General features: G+C 50.2%; 1 protein-coding gene across 1 annotated transcript in view; it reads left to right on the top strand.

Annotated features, from left to right (window-relative positions):
• The window catches only part of PREX1 (phosphatidylinositol-3,4,5-trisphosphate dependent Rac exchange factor 1), a 195,515-nt gene that overhangs the window by 63,892 nt on the left and 109,816 nt on the right, over window positions 1-21,807 (top strand). The window contains exon 2 of the mRNA XM_065893635.1: window positions 18,006-18,077. Coding sequence (XP_065749707.1) covers window positions 18,006-18,077 — 72 coding nt within the window. The remainder of the gene's footprint in view (window positions 1-18,005; window positions 18,078-21,807) is intronic.

Raw genomic sequence — 21,807 nt, 5'->3', positions numbered from 1 at the left:
TATAAAATAACATGTAGATTGTGATAACTGCCTTATAGAGAATTAAAGCAAGGTGTGGTGGCAGAGAGTGTCCTGTGCTGTAATAACCTGGAGGAGGAGCCTTCCAGACTGAGAGAACAGCACGTGCAAAGGCCCTGAGGTGGGAATAAGCCTGGCGTGTCATAGGAAAAGGCAGATTAGCCAGTATGTTTGGAGTGGAGTGAGACACCCAGTTTTGGGGAGATCTGAGGAAAATACATTGTGGTCTGTGTGTTGGGGGTGGGGTTTCTTCTGTCATCACGCACTGACAGATAAAAATAACATCAGTGATGGGGATGTAAGTGCTGGCATTTCACGAGGCCTTACTCCGGCACGATGCTGAAGTTCAGGTTCATTACTCTTTCATCTCCTGAGGTAGGTGTTTGAATCTCTGTTTACAGACGAGGAAGCCGAAGTTAGCACTTATGCACCTTCTCCCGCTGGTAGGTGGGGGTCTTGAACCAGAGCCTCCCCCTCCCCTCCTCTCCCCTCCCTCTCGGGGTCGCTGGGTGGTGGTTGAGTCCCCCAGGAAAGGAGCTGTCGAAAGACTCACTTGGAAAAATCTCTGGTGACCTATCGGACCTGTCGGTCTGCGGTGGGGCTTGTTTTACTGGCAGGGTGTGGGGTGATTAAAGTGTGTGGGTCTGACCCCCAGTTCCAGATCTGGGGGATCCTTAGGGAGCTTCTCATCCAACCCCTGCTATCCCCATTTCACAGAAGAGGGAATAGAGGATGGAATATGGGAACGGCTTCCCCAGGGTCACACAGTGAGTCCATGGCAGGGTCGCATTTGGAAACCAAGTCAGAGGGTCCTGAGCAGTGGGCACTGTGTGGTCCCCATTGTGCGGAAGGGGAAGCTGAGGCCCAGAGAGGAGTCAGTCTCCCCAGGTCACCTAGCTAGCGTGCATCATTTCTTATAATCCTCCTGGTGACCATTGTGGTTGGCACTATTACTCTTCATGTTTTATAGATGAGGAAACAGAGCCCCAGAGAAAGAGATGTTTCATTCATTCATTCATCATTCATTATCACCCATTGATTCATCAGAAATGTATTGAGTGCCAGGCACTAAGTGCTGGGGCTGTAGCTATGACTAAAACAGAGTGAATGAAACAGGAATAAAGCTGTGACTAAGCAAGGCCTCTAGGAGTTCTGGTGAGGAAGACAGGCATGAATTGAATAGTCTCGTAGGTTGTTAGAGCTACGAGGGCTCTAGGAAGGCTTTAAGGAGCTGCTGGAGCCTGTACGTGGGCTTTGACCTGGTTGGGAGGGCAGGGAAGGTGAATCGATGTTAGCTGGGTAAAGGGAGGGCAGTGAGCGTGTGGTTGGAGGGAACCGCGTGTGCAAAGGCCCAGGGGCAGGAGCAAGCTTGGTGTCTTTTTGGAACAGCCTGAAGAGCCTAAAGGCTTGGCGGTGGTGGCCAGGTGGGGTCCTGCATGGCCTTTTTGGTTGTTATCCTCAGAGCAGTGGGGAGCCATTGGTAAGTGTGGCAGGGCAATGGGGGACCACATTTGCATTTTGTAAAGATCCCCCTTGTCACTTGCCTAGGGTCACTCCAGCCAGGGATGCCTAACTGACCTAGGCCTCCCGACTCCTGGTCATCCCACCAGGCCACACCACTCCCCCACCCCCAACTAAATTCTGCTCCCTTTTGAACCCAAGAGGCCATCTAGTCCCACGGGAAAGACTCTTGACTCTGGAGCTCCATGGGCCTGGGCTCAGTACTGGCTCCGTCCTTTCCTCCCTGCATGACCTTGAGCAAATGACCTGAGATCCCATTTCCTTGTCTGTGAACAGGGCTACAGCAGTCACCTCCTCATAGACTCTTGGCGTTGGCATACAGTAAGCACTTAATTCATGGTGCTGCTGGTTCTTGTGTCCTACTCCACCGGAAACGTGAGCATCCTATAGTTCAGCTAACTCGGCGTCCTGAGGCTTCCCACATCTGATCTTACTAAATGGCTTCTTGCGTTCTGAATTCAGGAGCTGAACAGAGCTGGGTAGTTAAGGACAGTTGATATTATTATAATCATGATGATAATTTTTGTTCTCAGACCACCGGTCCTCAATGAATATTTGTTAATAGAGACCATCAGTGGTAGGGAAAGAAGATATTTCACAGCTTACTTATTATAAGACTAAATAGAAATGTATGAACTGTGTAGCTGTACTACGTAATAGTATCTGTTATGGATTCGTAATAATTAACAGTGGAGTATTAGGGTTGTGTCAGGCTATTGATGGAGATGTGATGGAGGTTTTGTTTTCTTTCCTGTATGTGTCTCCAGGTGGGTGGTTGTATCAGTTTCCCTTTGCTGCTGTAGCAAATTGCTACCAAACTGGTGACTTAAAGCAACACAGATTTATGATCTTAGATTTCTGGAGGTCACATGTCTGCAATGGGACTTACAGGGCTAAAATTAAGTTGCTGACAGGGCCGTGTTCCCTCTGGAGGCTCTAGGGGAGCATTCATTTACTTGCCTTTTCAGTTGCTAGAGGCTGCCCGCATTCCTGGGCTCCAGGCCCCCATCCATCTTCACAGCCAGGGATAGCAGGTCTTCCTCACGCTGTATCACCTGACACTCACTCTCTGGCTTCCTTCTTTCTCTTTTAAGGACCCTATGTCCTCTAAGCGCCCAGTTGGGTAATCTGCCATAATTTCCCCATCTCAAGATCATTACCCAGATCACATCTGCAAGGTCCCTTTTGCCATGTAAGGTCACATATCCATAGGTTTGGGGATTACGATGTGAACATCTTCGGGGGGATCCTTATTCAGCCGACCTTGGTGGTCAAGGGCAGCAGGGGCCTCTCTGCCCCCTGGTGTCCTCAGGCTCCCCTTGCAGCATCTCCCTCTCTTTATCTCCTGGACCTGGAAGGCCAGAGGCTGTGCTGGACCATGGGGACAAAGGTGACGGCCCTTGTGGAGCTAGAAGGGAGAGGACTTCAACAAAGTGGCCCCATCACAAGTGGGATGTGGGTGGGCAGTCAGTCAGGGAAGCTAAGAGCACAAGACTAGGTCAGCAGATGCAGCAGAAGGCCAGTGTTCGGACTCTGGTGGCCCAGAGGTCAGATCCCAGCTCTGTCCACTTAGCTGTGTGCTCTGGGGCTGGTGCTTCATCCACTGAGAACCTCGGTCTCCTTTTCTGAAAAACGGGGGTGAGCTTGTCTGGGATAAGGCAGTGTGTGGGAAGCAGTGGGAGCAGAGCTGACACTCCCTAAATTTATGACCCCAAACCATCTGAGCAGCAAATGTCAGTGCTCTTGAGACTGGCACGGCTGTCAGCAGCCTCTTCGAGCGCCTGAATTCCTTCCCTGGGGCCTGAGCAGGCGCTGGGAAAAATAAACCGGAGGAAACCTCCACGCTGAGACCCCTCCCCAGCCAGTCGCTGAGTGCCACTATTTTTACATTCTCTCACTTTTGTGCATTGTTTCCTGACTCTCCAAAGACAATTCTTCACAAGCCCCGGGGGGGGGGGGACCGCTCTCCCACCAGCCCCAGGAACAATTGTTTAGGGAAATGGAAAAAAAAGCCCGGCCGAGGAAAAAACAAAACCTCTTGAAAGTCATTGTCTTCAGATGTCAAGTGTCAGCTCCGTGGAGAGGAGACCACATTCCACCCATTGTCCTGCCACAGACAGGCACAGGGACCCCAGGACGCCCAGCCGCCCCACCCTGCATCCTGGGGCCCCCGAGTGACTTGGTTTGCTTTGTCTGGGACATTCCGGCGGGAAATACCACCCAAAGTGGAGCCCGTTCCCAGACACCACTGTCTCAGTCGTTGCGGGCTTTTCCTCGAAGCTGCCCGCCCATCTGCATCCCCTGCTCGGTGTGGGCTGATGTTGATACTATGGGCTAAGACTCATTTTGCGCTTACTAAGGTACTTTATCCTAAATCATCAAATTCTCACAATACCCCTGTGAGGTAAATACCGTGTGTGTGAGTGTGTGTGTGTGTGTGTGTGTGTGTGTGTGTGTAACAGCTTACTGAGATAGAATTCACGCACCATATAATTTACCCACTTAAAGTGTGTAATTCAGTGGTTCTTAGTATATTCACAGACTTGTGCGACCATCAGCTGCCCATCTAATTTAAGGACATTTTCATCAGCCGCAAAAGAAACTCCATACTCATTAGCAGTCAGGTACCGTTTTTGTATCTGCATTTTGCAGAGAAAGAAACTGAGACAGAGGCTGCCCAGGGTCACACAGCCAGTAAATGACAGAGCCAGGATTGGCTTGGCTCTAGAGACATTTTCTTAACTATGATGTAATACAGTGGTTCTTGACTGGGGGAGATTCCCCCTTTGTCCCCACAGGAGATATTGGGCAATGTTTGGAGACATTTCTGGTTGTCACAACTGAGGGTGGGGTTTGCTACTAGTTTCTAGAGGGTAGAGGCCAGGGATGCTGCTAAATATCCTATAATACACAGGACAGCCCACACAGCAGAGAATTATCTGCTCAGATATCAGTGGTTCCAGGGTTGAGATACCCTGCTCTAATCCCACAATGATGAGCCCATTCTTCAGGGAAAAAAGCTGAGGGGCCCAAAGGAGAAGGGGGAGAAGTTGAGGTTAGAATAGGCAGGATCTCAGATCATGTTATGGGTGTGGGTGATAACAGCGAGGGGAGAGAGATTCTCAACAGTGTAGAGAAGACTCAGCAGGAAAGAGATCTGTGCTCCATCAGTGATGTCTGCTCTGGGTACCGGTATGGGGAGAATTGGTAGGCGTCACATTTGCCAGGTCTAGGATCGGGGTCTCACATTCAAATGCCCACAGGGCCGGGTAGGAAGATGACTGTAGCAAGAGGTTGGGTAGTGGAAAAGCAGCAGCACCTGCCCTGGGTAAATTTGGTAGCTGCCACTCTCCTACAGCCAGCTGTGGCTCTGTGGGCTTTTGAGACCTGTGGTCAGCTTTTTCAAGAGAAGCTGAGATTTTAATGGGAAATCTGATATTCAGACTTAGGTCTGAATTTCCTCAAAGCACATTGCTGGTCAAACTAAACATGCCTGTGGGCCACCAGTTTGAGACCCATGAGAGTAAATTATAGCTTGGTAGCATGTTGGAGGCACTGGGTGTATCGTTGCTGAAGGAATGACGGGTCATGGGGGAATTCAGGGAGATTGCAGGCCAAGCCCCAGCCCCTGGGGTGGGATCTGTGTGGGGAAGAGTGTTGGCTTCCCTTCTATGGCCCCCCTCCCCCTTCTATTGCATCAGACCTGTTCACAACAGGTTGTAGCAACTCAGTTTTTGCTTTAACTTCCTCCGTGGTGGGGAATGGGGTGGGGCTCCAGAGCTCGTGGGTACCTTTTTTCAGGGCCTAGAAGCTGTGTGGTGTGTAGCGGGAGTCTCTTCCAGATGATTAGTTGATTAGTCAATTAAACATGTATTTGTCAAGGGTATTCTGTGTGCTGGGCCCAATCCCAGACTCTGGGGATACAAAAGTGACATAGACAAAAACATCATTGCCTTTCTGGAACCCATATTCTGGTGGGCTAGAGGGACAATAGACAGGTAAGTGGACACACATAATGCCCACAGTGACTGGTGTTGTGAAGAAAACAGGCCAGGAGGAGGGACAGATATCTTAGTTAGGCTGCTCTTAGATGGATTGAATGTGCCTGAGGGACTTTGCTCTGACTGTTCCCTCTACCTGGAATGCCCTTCCCTCGGATGCCTGCAGAGCTGCTTCTTCACCTCAGTCCCCGAGTATCTGCTCAAATGCTAGCTCCTCAGAGAGGCTTTCCTTGAACATCTCTGTGAAATACCTCCCTCGCCTGATCCCTCTCTGTTGCCTCATCTTGCTTTATTTTTCTTCATAGCGCTCATCCCCACCTGCCATTTAATTTTAAAACCTATTTATGGTCAGTCTTGCCACTGCTCCATGAGGGCAGATTTGGTCTGATTTGTTCATTTACCGATGTGTCGTTGGCTCCTAACAGTGCCTGGCACACAGTAGGTGTGCAGTGAGCGTTGAGTAAACAGGTGAGCGCAGGAGTAATCGATCCCCCCGTGGCAAGGTCATGTCTGTGTCTCCAGAGCCCAGCTCCATGTTTGGCACACAGTACGCCCCAGGTCATGCTTGTTGGCGTGGGTGGTCCTTGGTGACAGCCTTCTCCCCCGAGAATACAATTATAAGCAAGTTCCTGTTTCCTTGCGTAGTCTAGCTCACCTCTCCCTGCCCCGCTTCTGTGCCACTTCTTCCAGGAAGTCTTTGTAGTTAGTTTTTACCTGCATCATCTTGCTTACGCCTCAGCAACTGCCTCTTTTCCTTGGATGAAGAAATAGGCTCCGAGGAAGAAGTTCAGTGACTCTGAGGTCACGCGGTTGGCAGGCGGATGGAGCAGGGTGGCGAGGTGCCGTGGCAGCAGCGGACGGCTTTGCGTGGTGCCAGGCCGATGTGGTGGTGCAATACAGTCTGTAAAGTCTCCCCCTCATCTCACCCCGGAGCCGGGGAAGCCATTGATAATAGGACTGTTTTTGGGGTGAAAAAGACAAATAACAAGTCAACGTAATGTAGGATAAATGGAAAAGTCTCTGGCGCATAGTGGGAGGTCTATAAATGGGGTTGCTCCAATTCCAGAAGCTTCCTTAAGAAACACAGTGTGTTCATGTCTGTCTCCCTATCAGCTCGAGATGGGGCTATGGAGGTTATAGCAGCTGATACTTGATGGAGCACTTACTGTGTGTGTATCAGGCACCTTTCAAAGTGCCTGCTGTGTGTTAGGGTCTGTAATCCTCATTGGAGTCCTGTGTACTCATTTTACAGAGGTGGAAACTGAGGCAGAGAGAGGTTAAGTGAGGTGTTCAAGGTCACACAGCCTGTCGCTGGCAGAGCTGGTGTTTGAGCGCTTTGCCTGTAGTATTTCATTTTAGCCTCATGGTAGCCTGTGGTGTCAGTAACTTTAGTATCCCCATCCATTTCATAGATGGGGCCCAGAGAGGTGGTCTAGTCTCAGTCACACAGCGGTAGGTGACAAAGGCGGTATCTGAACCAGGTGGCCGGTTCCAACCTCTGAAGCTCAGCCCTTCTCATATATACTGCTTCCTTAAGAGATGCAGGACCCTTCTGTCATTCGAGAAGGGAGAGTTTCTCAGAGCTGGAGGAGACCTTGGGATGCTGTGGCCTCGTGGCGGGTATGTGCCGATGCCCTGTGACACAGCCGCTGTGCGAAGTCCCCTCCAGGTCTGACTGGGCTTGCCTACGGCTTCTCAGCTACCTCCTGACCTCAGTCCCCACACGCTGAGAGATGTTGCCAGTCACCAAAGTATTTCACAACCAGGAGGGTCATCCTAGTGCAGACCAGGAGGACATCACTTTGACCTGGGAGGCCCTCTGTCACAATAACCAGCTGGTGCAGCCTTCGTTTTTCAGAGGCTGGCCTTGTGCCTTGGAGCAGACACAGCCGCTCCCCGACTCTCGGCGGCCCTAAACACTCTTTCTTCTGGAGGCTCCTTTTGGCTCCCCAGCCACTCAGGGCACTCTAGCTGGACTTCCCCCTGCCAGTACCTGCAGTCCTCCGCCTGGCGGCTTTATCTGGCCAACCGAGCTGCTTCCACACTTACAGGGCAGACTGGAAGTGCCCTGCCTCCTGCCCTCCATCCAGTGACCAACAGGATGGGTGTATAAATGCCCCAGCTCCCTCGGCCCCCTCTCGCCCCACCCCGCGGATCACTCAGAGGTGACTACTCTGGCTGTCAGGGGGCCTCAAAGGGATTGAGCCCCCATGGTCCACCCTGGCCACTTGCTTGATCTCATACCCTAAATTGGCTGCCCTCTCTTCCTGGGCCCACTTCTCCCCTCCCCTGCCTGCGTTTGCCAACGTCACCTCCCAGATCAACTACTTGTCTCAGACCTTTGTCTCGGGGTCTGCTCCTGGCGAGCCAGCCCAGGGCTCCCGTCATGGTAAAGCTACTAAGACCTGCCCGTGCTCCCCGTATGTGCAGCTATGAGGGGAACTGATTGGTACTTGATGCGCGGACGCAGGTTATGCTTTGCAGGCGTTTAAATGAAGATTTAATAATTTTGACAGCAGAGTTTTCTTTCTGTATTTGGGGCCAACACCCGTATTTTTAAAGGGCCCCAGTGTTTTTGTAGGTCCAAGGAACGGTACCGCCTGTGGCCAGAGGCTGGCGGGAAGGGGCCTCTTCTTGTTCAGGGGCGACATGGAATTAAAAGTGCCCACCCCTTCCGTGCTCATCTGTTCACTGGGCACCTCCTGTGACCCTGGCACCGAGCCTGATTGGGGGTCCCTGCGTGGGGTGGGGAGAGACCCTAGGCAATGGATTGTTGACCTGCAGTGTGGCATTTAATCCTTACTTCAACACCTGGCAGGGTGGGGCTCCAGGCACAAAGCTTGACTGTCGGGCTTCAGAGCCCCATTGGTGATTCATGTCCTGGTTTCCTTTTTCCTAAAAAAGGGGCTACTCACAACATACCTCATGGGATTGTTACCACGGATAGGCAGGCTGGTCACCAGTCGCCCGCTGAAGCCCTTTTTACTGAGCACCTACTCTGTGCCAGGCATTGGTCAGGCCTGCGAGGTGGATGCCGTATGAACGAGCCACTGCTCTGCTGGAGCTGATGTTGCAGGGGACATGCAGCAACAAGCAGAGATGTAGATCCGTGTAGGTGGAGGCCAGTGCTGTAGCGGGGATAGAGAAGGATAAGAGGGGGAGGGGGGAGGGTGGGCTTCTGCTTTAAAGCGGTTGGTGGGAGAAGGCCTCTTGGAAGTGAGCAAGGGGCCCTGCAGATTTCTGAAGAGAGTCTTCCAGAAAAAGGGAACAGCACATGCAAAGGCCCTGAGGTGGGACGGTAAGGACGGTGCCTGGGATGTTCACAGAACGGTCGGGAGGCCTCAATTGTAGCTCATTTTTAGTGCTGAAATGGAAGTCTGTTGAAGACACAATACAAGGCAGCGTATTTTTGCTATTACTATAAAATATCATGATCTCTCGATACGTAACGTGCTATGTGAGATGCGAGGTACAGGAGGAAGTCTGAAGTTGTAACAAACGTTATTTTCTCTCAATCCTCTTAGGTTGGACTGTGAGTGAGTAGGTAACCTTCCTTGGGGATGACGTCTCAAATCTGAAATTTGGGTCTCTTGGGAAAGCAAGTTTTGGGCCAGTGGCTCTGTGCGCCTGGCATAGGCCTGACGAAAGGGGGTGCTTGCGGAGAATGGAGTGGAGAGGTTTTTAATCTCTACCTGGGTGGTGGTAGTGGCTGCGGGTGGGGGAAGCTCTTATGTTCTGCCCAAGGCCAGCTCCTGGGGGGCTCGGCCAGTATGGGCCCCTTCCTGGGGAGCCTGGTGGTTTCCAGAGTCAACACGGAGAACGAGGGGTGGGCAGCTCAGAGGCCCCACTGCGGAAGGACAGCCTTCTCATCTCACGTGTGTCTGGTTTCGTATCTGCCGGTGGGCACTCCCCTTTCCACCCGGGGACACGTGCCCTCCAGGAGGAAAATGCAGACCAGTCTTCCTGGTGCTGAAGAAGTGATGATTGGGGCGAGAGCCTGGTACGTGTAGTAACCTCTCCCGTCCAAAATTTAAAAAGGAAACCATACATTTATGTTACAAAATGACTTTTGATTTGAAAGTAGAAATTTGGAAAAAAACAGAAATGAAGAAAGGAGAAAATTGAAATTACTTCTAATTCCACCCTCAGAGTTAGGTTCTGTGGCTAGTGATAAAACCCAAACAACAGTGCCTTAAATGATGTGGAATTTTCTTTCTTACTGAATTATAGGCTGCCCAGGATAGATATGTTGGCTCCACTGTCATTAGGGACATAAGCTCCTTCTGTATTGCTGCTCCATCTTCTTCAACCCCTGGCTTTTACTTCATGGTATAAGATAGCTGCCTGACCTCCAGGCATCACATTTGCTATCCAAGCAGCAGGAAGGAGGAATAGCAAGAGAGAATCCCTGCCCGTGCCTCCCATCATCTCCAAGGATACTTCCATGGTGTCGTATGTAATGCATCCACTTATACCTCCCTAGCCCAAACTAAGTAATGGGACCACACCTAGTTGCAAGGGAAGCTGGGAAATACAGTCTTTATTCTAAAATCTGGAAAAGGAGAGACCAGATATTGGGCAACAGCTAGTAATCTTGGCCATACTCTCACACAGTTTAGGGTATTTCATTCCATACTTCTTTTTTCTATGCTTACGTAGAAATAATTTATTTAACCAAAAATGAGACTATATTTTATGTGCTCTTCTGTAACTTGGCTTTTTCCCCCCTAGAGATACATTAACAGTCTTTTTTTGTATCATTATATGGATTTCTGCAAACCATTTTTAGCACGATGTCCTTTTGTCAAGATGGACCATAACTCAACCCCAAGTATTAGAATTTTAAATCAGATACTAAAGTTAAATCTTTTTTTGTTTTTTTGTTTTTTTTGCGGTACGCGGGCCCCTCACTGTTGTGGCCTCTCCCACCGCGGAGCACAGGCTCCGGACTCGCAGGCTCAGCGGCCATGGCTCACGGGCGCAGCCGCTCCGCGGCATGTGGGATCTTCCCGGACCGGGGCACGAACCCACGTCCCCTGAATCGGCAGGCGGACCCCCAACCACTGCGCCACCAGGGAAGCCCTAAAGTTAAATCTTGATGCCACACGTGAGATTTAGTTTTTCCTGTAGGATAAATGCTCAGAACTTAAGTGGACGGAGCATAGCACTTGGGCTTTGTAGGAGTCGCTGCGCATTTGGGGGTCTTCCCGAACTCCGGCCTGTGTGTGGCTGCTTAGTGCGGGCTCTCAAAAAGCCCCTTCTGCTGTTGTTATTGTTACTTTATTATTATTACTTCGATTCAAGGCTGTGCTATGACACTCTGCTTCCCTGGACCCTGGGCCACCCAGATCACATAGGGGTTTGGGGTCTTCAGGGCACCCCCTTTCCTCTGTCCTTGTTATGGTCTGGGGGCTGCCCTGCCCCCACCTCCCCTACTTCTAGCCATTCCCCTGGCCCTCTCAGGTTTCGCCATATGTCTGATGAGGTCACCCCAGCCGAGGCGGGGGTGTCCTTGGGGGCAGGCGGGCCCTCTCCTCTCAGCGATCAGGTTGCTGGCATCCGTCTCAGAGAGTACCTTCGAGGCCTCTTTCCCTCCTTTTTATCTCCAGGGAGAGAATTATCCTCCCAAGGCTGTGGCTACAGGTTCCAGACAGATGGAGCCTCCCCAGGGGCACCCCAAAGGGCAGCTGCTACCTGTCTTGTGCTTATGTGGTTTGTTGGGTACAGTTACTTACTGCGGATGCGTGTTGGAAATGGATTGGAGACTCATCCTCAGGCCAGACTGCCTGGGTTTGAGGCCCAGCTCTGCTACCTACTAGCTGTGTGGCTTTGGGTAATCTCTTCACTACACTGGGCTTCAGTTCCCTCCTCTGTAAAATGGACACAGTAATAATAGTACCTACCTCCTAGGATTGTTTGAGGAGTAAAACACTTAGAGTAGCACCTGTCACATAATAAGGTCCAAAGGTGTAAGGTATGATAATAATTGCTAAAAAATCTGTTATTATTATTAATATACTTTTCAATTCTGTACCTGTTACTTCTGGATCCTATTCTGGGGCTCCTTCCTCAGTTTTTCTCCCTCTCTCCCACCTTTCCTCCACATGTTTCTTGAGCACCTACTATGTGTCAGACAGTGTTCTGGATGCAAGGGGACAGCAGTGAACGAAACCGTCTTCCACTGTGAGAGGGTGGACACTCTCTGGGGAAGATGTTACCGAACAATCAGATATATACAAAACTTAGTTGTTAAGAGCACTGCCAACAGTGATGAATTCTGTGAAGGGTAACAGGGTTCAGATGGCTGTGAGGAGTGAGGCGAGACCCTCCTTTATACGGAGTCCGAGAGGGAGACATCCTTGACGAGGGGGCTCCCCTGCCAGTTGAACATCTTGCAGCGGTGGCTTTATAGGCAGAGAGCTGCAACGGCAAAGGCCTGGGCGGGAGGACAGGGTCAGTGTGCTCAGGAAACAAAAAGGAGCCAGCACGGCTGCACCTGAAAGAGTAAGCCCGAGTGGGGTGGGAAGGGCCCTTATCTTACAGGATCTTGTCGGCTATAGAAGGGAGTGGATTGTTTCCTAGGTTTTAGTAAGAGCCACTTCTAAGGCAGGGGTTTCTCTGCATTGGCACTATTGACGTTTGGGGCCAGATATATCTTCGTGGAGGCCGTCCTGGGCATTGTAGGATATTTAGCAGTATCCTTGTCCTCTGCCCTTGAGACGCCAGCAGCACCCACATCCCCAATTGTGACAACTAAAAATGTCTTCAGACATTGTCACATCTCTTCTGGGGGATAAAATCAGCCCCCCTGGTCAAGGACCACTGCTCTAAGGCAAAGGGGGGTAGGGACAAGGCTGGCCTGGCGTCAGGAGACCTGGTTCTGAACTGTGGCTTATCACCAACTTTTTGTTTGAACTCAGACCTGTGTCTCTCACCCTCTGGGTTTCTCAGTCAAGTTGGAGCTCGCTGGACATGGCAAATGCACAACTCTGCTACTCTTCTCCTTCCCATGGCCGTGGCAGACATCACTAATCAATTATGCTGTGTCTTCCTGTTCAGCTCAGAGCTCTGGGGACCGTGAAGGCACTTGGGTTAGGAGCTCTATGAGCAGCCTCTCTGGTCCCCTCCTCCCAAGCAGCAAGCAGGAACCAGACAGTCCTGGTCTCAGATTCGGCTCTCTTGGTTTCTGGCTGCGTGACTTCTGTTAGGTTACTTCACTTACGAGCCTCAGTTTTTCTAATCTATAGAATGGGACCAAAATAGCTACCCTGAAAGCTGATCATGGGGGTTGCAATGAACTCATGTCGGGACTTCGCTGGTCTCAGCAAATGTTTGTCGCATGAACGAATGAGAGCATGTGGGTCTCGTTCTGGGTATGGAATGGTGCGAACTCTCGTCAGCAGCTGGTCGGAGTGTAGGTTGGTACATTCACGTTGGAGAGTCGTTTGTCATTAACTAGTCAAGTTGAACATGTCTCTAATCTACGGCCAACCATTCCATACCTAGGTGTGCACTTGGAGGAGCTTGCACACCTGTGCTCAGGAGATGTAGGTGCGCCTAGAGGATCTTGAGCACCTGAGCCCCAGTGGGCCTCTTCATCATAGCATCGTTTATAGAGAGAACATTTGAAACAACTTAAACGTCTGCAGCCTGATAGTGGTTCCTTCCATCGGCTCAGCAATGAAATGGACAACTTGAGGTCTTAGCGTGAGGCTCCCCGGAAACAGATCCTGGGACTGATTCCAGGGCGAGCAGCTTCTTTGGGAGTTCGCCCCAGGAAGCACCAATAGCAGAGTCGGGGAGTGAGGCAGGGAAGGGAGGGCAGCTGAGAAAGGTGTGTCATCAAGCAGGTGACCAGTGCGGGCCCCTGGGGCCCTCGGGGGAGCAGGCCCTCACGTGCCTCAGTCCTCGTCTGTCTTTGCAGCCTGCTCTGCATGTGAGAGAGGGTCCTCACGCGAAGAGACGCGGGTGCTGGTGGCTGAAGTGGTGCTGGGGCGCACCCCAGGGCTAAGAACCAATGGAGGTGGGTGGGGTTTGGGCGGCAGGCATTGCCAAGTGCACGTATTGATGTGGGTAAAGGTGGAAGATGTGATGTTGAGTGAGAAAAGGAAGTTGCTGAAAGGACGTCATTTATAAAAATGTCGTAAGCACGCAGAACGGTGTTCTTCATTGCTCGTCAGTTCACACGTGCCTGGTAAGCGGGCGAAGGCATGTGTGGGCGTGAGGACCACATATCCAGGGCAGTGGGTGCCTTGCAGGGTGGGCAGGTGCACAGGTAGCTCACCTCTCTCTGTAGTGCCGCCTTTCTTCCTGTGTCTCCACTGAGGTTTAATATTTACAAGGTACCTGGGTAAAGTGCACGGATCTCAGGTGCACACTGATTAGGCTTTGCATATGCATTTGCCTGTGTAACCGCCACTCAGATCAAGAAGTAGAATGTTTCCAGCCCCCGCCCTGAGGGCTTCCTCGTGGCCCTTCCCTGTCTGCACCTCCTCCAGACTTGATGAATTTCTTTTTGAAAATAGTTTAAAGCAAATTTGACATGATGCTAATAAGATTTGCTGAAACTGGGTAGCGATGCGTTTGTGGGTGTTTGTTAAATTTTCCTCTGTCCTTTTTTGGCTCCTTGACGTGTTTCATCATCATCATAAAGAGAAGAGGCGGACTTGGCCAGATGCAGGGAAGCAGCCCAGGCAGGGGTGCGGCATGGACACGGCATGGGCAAAGATTCCAAGGCCGGAGGAGAGTTTCAGGCAGCCCTGGAAACCCTGAGAACGGGCTTGTCTCTAAGGGAGGTTTCCAAGATGAGAACTGCTTTTGGCCGAGTGTTTCAAAGCTGTCAAGGTTTGGACACGGAGTCACCCTGGAGGGTCCTTTTCATCATCCTGCCTGCACAGAGGGCATTGGCGCCGCCTGGAAAAGCCAGTCGTGCCGTGGGCAGCACGGGGGCTGGGCCCAGAGCCCCTGCCTGCCCATTCTTTCCGGGTCACAAGCTGCCCATTATGCCCATCACACCAGCCTGTTTGCGGCTCCTCTGTGGGTGGCCCGAGCCTCGCATTGTCCCAGCACAATAGTGGTGGCCGTGCTCTTGTGGAGAAAGTGGGACAGGAAGCTGTGATCTAGGCCAGCCGAGCTGCGCTCCCCGCTTCCTGCTCTCCCTGGTGGTGCTGGGTGAGGCTGCCTTTGTCGCTCTCCTGTCTGAGGAGGCTGGAGGCTGGACTTCCCGGCAGTATCACAGGCCCTGTTAAAACATCCTCTAGGAACTCCTGTCTCCTGACCCCTCTACCCGTTGTCCTTTAAAGAGAAAGATCATCAGGTTTCCAAGAAGCCCGAGTTGAGGTTCCTGCCATGTGTCGGGCACTGTGTCAGGCAAATTTTATCCTTCCTTTGATATGTGAGGGTTTACTGTGTTCCAGGCACTAGTCAAGACCCTGGGGGTACAGCTGGGCAGCAGACCCTGCCCTCATGGAGCTCCCATTCACTTTATCCTAGTACATTCTGAAAGGTAGGACGACAGTATTACTATGATCTACGTATTTGCCAAGAGTAAACTGAGACTCAGAGAGGCTAATGCACTTTCCTGAGGTCACACCACACGAAGGAGGGGGAATGCAGTTTAAACCCAAATCATTAGTCTCCAATCCTGGCCTCTGTTGTTGGATTGGGATAAATGTTTCATTCCAGCCATGCTCCCTTCATATTTTGGTCTTTCCCTTAGGCACTGGTGTAGACTGCTTAATCTTAGTCTTTTTATCTGACAAATGGGCTCTTAATGCAAGATGAGAAGGTGATAAGTGCATGAAGACAAGGAGGGCAAACTGGAGGAGGTGACATTTGAGCTAAGGTCTGATGAATGAGAAAAAGCTGTCTCAGGACAGAGCTGGGAGAGAATATCCTTGCAGGTAAGAACAGCATGTGCAAAGGTCCTGAGGTAGGGATGTGCCTGGCAGGTGGAAGGAATAGAGGGGTTGAAGATGTGGCTGAAGATTATTGAGGTGTGGGGTGAGGGTGGAATGCTGGAAGATGAGTTCAAAGGGATTAACTAGTACAGGTCATGGGGACCTGTAGCTGTGGAAAGATGTGGATTTTTTTTTAAGTGTATTGAGTAGCCATGGAGAGTTTCAAGCCATGGACTGATAGGATCTGATTTACATATTTAAAAGGATCCCTCTGGCTGTGTGTGTGGAGAAAGGAATAGGGATGAGGTGATTGCATTAGTCCAGGCAGGAGGTGTTGGTGACTCAGACCAGGTGGGTGGCTGAGGAGGTGGGGAGAAGTGGTCCAGTGTTTAATACATGTTGAAGGTGAAGCTGATAGCATTTGCTGATGGATGGAAATGGAGTGTCAGAGAAAGAGGGGGTTCGAGGACGACATGGGGTGGGGGTTTGGCTGGAGCACTTGGAAGGCAGAGGTGCCATTCCTCAGGCTGGGAAGGGCTTGGTGGTGTGTGGGTTTGGAGGGAAGTTCAGGAACTAGGTTTTGGATGTGTTAATTTGAGATGCCTCTTGGACATCCAGGTGGAGTTGTCGAGTTGTCAGAAATCCACCTAAGTCCAGGCTGGGGATATACACTTGGGCTGCAGGGACTGGTCGAGAACACGCTGCGGTGAGTGTGGACAGAGAGGCAGGGCCACTTTGCTGTGTGTCCCTGACTTTCCTCTCTGTGACCTGCCATGTGGAGTGTCAGCGCACCTCTTCCTAGGAAAGCAGAGTCTGCAGGTGGCCGGCTCCCCATAACATCCATGGATGTCCCTTCTCATGATGGGGAAGAATCCAGCAACCTCCTCTCTGTTGGCCTGCCCCTGCTTCCCTCCCTCCTGGGCTGTCCCTTCCACCTCCCCCAACTCAGAGATCTCCCCTTTGCTCTAAACACCCATGGCAGGGAAGGTGACTGACAGGCCACCATGCCTCATCGTGGCCAGTGGACCGTGAAGTCATTTTCGCAGGGGACTCCATGTGGTCAACCTGGGGACAAGCCCTCGAGTCGGGGCACCCCCAGCAGAGTTCGCTGTCAGCGGGGCTGGCCTCAGTCTCCCTCCGATGCTCCCATGTCCTCCTCCCCACCCCCATGTCTGTTCTGTTTCCCCGGCCTGTCCATGGGATCTCTCAGTGGTTGTCCTCTGCCTGCTCTGTCCCACCCATACCAGTGCCAGGCCGCTGTCGTTGCTCATCAGTGGAGGGGCTGCACCCCTCCACTCTGGTCCCTCCACTTTCATGCCTGACCCCTAAAACCTAGTTCCTCACAAAAACAGATGGCTCTTTTGCCACCATTTAAAAGCTGGGAGACTTTGCTTTAAAAAAAAATCCTAATTTCTGGTTTCTCTTGGGAAAAAAAAAAAAAACCCAAACCCGGAACATCTGGTGATACTGGGCCTGCTGCCTTCCCACCTGGCCGCACTCGGCGGGGACAAGTAGCCACCCCGCTTCGATGCATGTGAGCTTGCCTGTTCCCCACAGTCCCTGCCAGGCCCCGCCTTTATCGTTCTGTCACATCACAGAGGAGGGAAATGATTTCTCTGTTCCAAGACCTTGAAAAACGTGGCAGAACGACTCTGGTCTGTCCACACAGTAGGATCCTGGGCAGCCATGAAAAGAGAATGAGGGTGCTCCCCATGTAATGATATGGAGGGATCTCTAAGTGGAAGAAGCAGGTGCAGTGCATCCTGTGTATGCTGCTATCTCTTGGTGTGTAAAAAGGGGAAAATAAGAATATATGTGTGTGTGTGTGTGTGTGTGTGTGTGTGTGTGTGTGTATATGTATATACATAAATATATTTGTGTTTTTTTCCCCAGCTTTATCGAGATACAATTGACATGTAACACTGTGTAAGTTTAAGGTGTACAGCTTGCTTTAGTACATTTATATATTGCTAAATGATTACCACCATAGTGCAACTTTAAGTATATAATAGAGTATAACTAACCATAATCACTATGCTGTACATTAGATCCCTAGAACTTATTCATCCAATAACTGGAACTTTGTACTCTTTGATCAACCTGTGTATGTTTATTTGGAATGATACATAAGCCACTAGGAGCTGTGGTTCCCAGGGGGTATGGGAAGGACTGGATGGATGGGGCCTGTGGTATGGGAGACTTTTCATAGTTTTGACTTTTTATATTTTTGATTTTTGAGCCATGTGGATGGTTATTATTTAGAAGTTAAGTTTTTAAGCAAGAGGAAAAAAAGGAAAATGAATTGTAGTCTGAGAGGGTCCTGCAGGTGATGAAGCAGGTGAGTGCAGGGTTTGTGTTGGTCTCTGCAGAGCCTGGTGGAGCAGATGCTCCATAAACACATGTTGGCTGAAGGGCAGAGTCGGTTGTTGCTTATTTCCTGCCCACGTCCCTGGATTGTGGTGCCTCCCAGGGCCTAGTTGGTGTTTGAACTGGTAACCCTTTTTTCGGGCTACCTCCGGGGGACTGGAGGCGTGGACGCTCACCTCTCCCTACTTCTCTCCTCCAGGCATTCCTGCATCGCATCCGGCAGAACACGGCGGACTCGGTGGAGAAGGGCCTGACGGAGGAGAACGTCAAGGTGTGGACCCGGGGCTGGCCCCTCTCCCGACTGTCCCTGCCGCTGTGTGTGGAGCTGCCTGTTCCTCCCGGGTGATGCTCAGAGCGTGCCCGGGTCCACCCTGCGGGCAGCTGCCTTTGGCCTCCCAGTGGCTTGCTCCCTGCAGCCCCTGGAGGGCTCTGGGTCCCGCAAGCAGACAGTGCTTGGGGGATGTGAGGAGGACTCAGCCTCAGGGCCCCACTCCCCACCTCGAGGCTTTCCCCTTGCTCAATGCAACCAGCCTGTCTTCCAGCCTCCTTATGCCAGGGACCCTGGCTTACAGCCAGTGGAAAATCCCTTCCCGAGTGCCCCTGGGAGCCTGGCACCTCCATCTGCCCTCCTGGCAGCCCTGGCCCCTGCCCTGCACTGGGTGTTGAGTGTCGAGGCTGGGCAGATAAGTAATTGGGTCCAGGCTAAGTCTTGGCTGTGGCTCTGGGGAGTTTTGAAAGGAAGTCAGTAGACCTTCTGTGTGCATGGTGGAGGCCCCAGCGGTCCCTAGGCCTGGCTTTCTAACGTGGCCTCACTCTCTGGGAAGCCACCTCCAGTCCTTGGGGCTCCAGGGTCCTGGTCCTCAGAGAGAGGGGAGACGGGGCAGGGTCGGGGTCAGAGGTGCCAGCATGTACAGCATATAAAGGGCTTGATCAAGCAGGACATCCCCATGTGTGTGTCCTGGTTAATAAGGATACCTTGTACATTGACAATTCTGAGTCCAGTATTTTGGATAAGAAAGCTGAGGCTTAGAGACGTAAAGAGACCTACACAGGGCCAGTGCATGGCAGGTCCCTGGTAGGGCTGGGATCAAAGCTTTTCATTCATTCTTTGGGCAAATACTTACTGACTACCTACTGTTTATTAGGTCTGTTTATTACAAACTATTTATTACAACTTAAAAACTATTATAATTAAAATTTATAATTTATTACAGTTTGAAAAAATTACCTTTTTTATGAGGTATAATTCACACACAGTAAAGGGTACAATCTTAAGTGCAGGCTCCTCTGTGCGCTCCCAGTACATGCCCCCACCCCAAAGATAACCACTGACTTCTAGTGGCATTAATTAGCTTTGCCTGTTCTTGAACTATGTATAAAAATGAGCTCTTTCGTCATGCCCGGCATCTTTTGCTCACTGTTATGTCTCTGAGATTTGCCCATGTTGTTGTATGTAGCTGGAAGTCATTCTTTTTCATTGCTGTGTAGTATTCTGTAGTATGACTGTGCCACAGTTGACTCATTCATTCTCCCGTGGATGGATATGTGTGCAATTTCCAGTTTTTGGCTGTGATGACTGTTCTTGTCTATGTCTTTTGGGGGGACACAGGCTCTAATTTCTTTGGGGTATACACTCAGGTGACAGATATCTATTTTGAAATTCTGTAGCCATTCCTTGAAGTAAGTATAACAGTAGGATCTATCCTATGTGTCTTTAACATAAGCAGATTTAACCATGTGAGCTGGACAGAAGAAGAGAGAGAAAAATAACCCAACAGTGTGGGTGATTCTTCCAGCCACTTCATGGGACAAGTGTCCCTCAGGGTGAGTTTGAGGAGGACGAAGAGGTACCCTGGCCTTCTGGGACTGCAGCTTTGACGAGTGGTCTCCTGCCCCTTGGCCTTCCCTGCTCACTTTCAGGGCTCTCCCCCTGCAGACTGGTGCCTCCATAGGGTCCATGGAGTTGGTCTTCATTCCTTGGGACCTTGACTCAAATGTCACCTTCTCAGAGTGGTTGTCCCTGGCCTCCATGTTAATTGATTGATTGATTGATTGATTTTTAATAACATCTTTATTGGAGTATAATTGCTTTACAATGGTGTGTTAGTTTCTGCTTTATAAAAAAGTGAATCAGCTATACATGTACATATAACCCCATATCCCCTCCCTCTTGCATCTCCCTCCCACCCTCCCTATCCCACCCCTCTAGGTGGTCACAGAGCACCGAGCTGATCTCCCTGTGCTATGTAGCTGCTTCCCACTAGGTATCTATTTTACATTTGGTAGTGTAGATATGGCAGTGCTACTCTCTCACTTTGTCCCAGCTTACCCTTCCCCTCCCCGTGTCCTCAAGTCCATTCTCTATGTCTGCGTCATTATTCCTGTCCTACCCCTAGGTTCATCAGAACCATTTTTTCCACATATATGTGTTAGCATACAGTATTTGTTTTTCTCTTTCTGACCTACTTCATTCACTCTGTATGACAGACTCTAGGTCCATCCCCCTCACTACAAATAACTCAGTTTCATTTCTTTTTATGTCTGAGTAATATTCCATTGTATGTATGTGCCACATCTTCTTTATCCATTCATCTGTTGATGGACACTTAGGTTGCTTCCATGTCCTGGCTATTGTAAATAGAGCTGCAGTGAACATTGTGGTACATGACTCTTTTTGAATTATGGTTTTCTCAGGGTATATGCCCAGTAGTGGGATTGCTGGGTCGTATGGTAGTTCTATTTGTAGTTTTTTAAGGAACCTCCATACTGTTCTCCATAGTGGCTGTATCAGTTTGCATTCTCACCAACAGTGCAAGAGGGTTCCCTTTTCTCCACACCCTCTCCAGCATTTATTGTTTGTAGATTTTTTGATGATGGCCAATCTGACCAGTGTGAGGTGATAACTCATTGTGGTTTTGATATGCATTTCTCTAATGATTAGTGATGTTGAGCATCCTTTCATGTGTTTGTTGGCAACCTGTATATCTTCTTTGGAGAAATGTCTATTTAGGTCTTCTGCCCATTTTTGGATTGGGTTGTTTGTTTTTTTGATATTGAGCTGCATGAGCTGCTTGTATATTTTGGAGATTAATCCTTTGTCAGTTGCTTCGTTTGCAAATATTTTCTTCCATTCTGAGGGAGAAATGTCTTTTTGTCTTGTTTATGGTTTCCTTTGCTGTGCAGAAGCTTTTAAGTTTCATTAGGTCCCATTTGTTTATTTTTGTTTTTATTTCCATTTCTCTAGGAGGTGGGTCAAAAAGGATCTTGCTGTGATTTATGTCGTAGAGCGTTCTGCCTATGTTTTCCTCTAAGAGTTTGGTAGCATCTGGCCTTACCTTTTTGGCCTCCGTGTTTAAATGTCCAGATTCTTCCTCCTGCTCCACGCTGGGACTCCCTTCCTGTTTTATGTTTGTCTTTAGTGCTTCTTTTCACCTAGAAAGCTATAGTTATTTGTTGGTTGTCTGTCCCCTTCCAGTAGAATGTCCCCTCCGTGGAGGCAGGCACGTCGTTTTTCCCTGTTGTGTCCCCAGGGCCTGGCACACAGTAGCGGCTCAGTTAGTACTTGCTGAATGAATGAATGGTGAGAAACCCTAGAGGGAACCATAGCCCTAGCGACACTGGTGACCCCTGGCTGCCAGCTGCTGTGGGTGGTGAGTGGGGGGTTGGGTGGGAGAGGGACTCTGTACCATATTTAGTTTCCTGTTTTGATTTTTGAACCCTGTGAATGCCTTCTTCAAAATTAAATTTAAAATGCACCTGTTTAGGGAATTCCCTGGTGGTCCAGTAGTTAGGAATCGGCGCTTTCACTGCCAGGGCCTGGGTTTGATCCCTGGTTGGGGAACTGAGATTCTGCAAGCCACAGCGTGTGGCCAAATTAAAAAGAAAAAATGCACCTATTTAAAAAAAAAACAAAACAGAAAAAGTAATTCATGCAGTTCAAAGGGCCTTAAGTCAGTGAAAATCTCCCCTAGTTCTTCTTCTTAGAGGCCCTGACGGTTAGC

The sequence above is a fragment of the Phocoena phocoena genome, chromosome 15, assembly GCF_963924675.1.
Source record: "Phocoena phocoena chromosome 15, mPhoPho1.1, whole genome shotgun sequence".
Lineage (NCBI taxonomy): Eukaryota > Metazoa > Chordata > Mammalia > Artiodactyla > Phocoenidae > Phocoena > Phocoena phocoena.
Note: the sequence above shows the minus strand (reverse complement) of the source record. Positions and strands in the feature narration are given on the sequence as shown.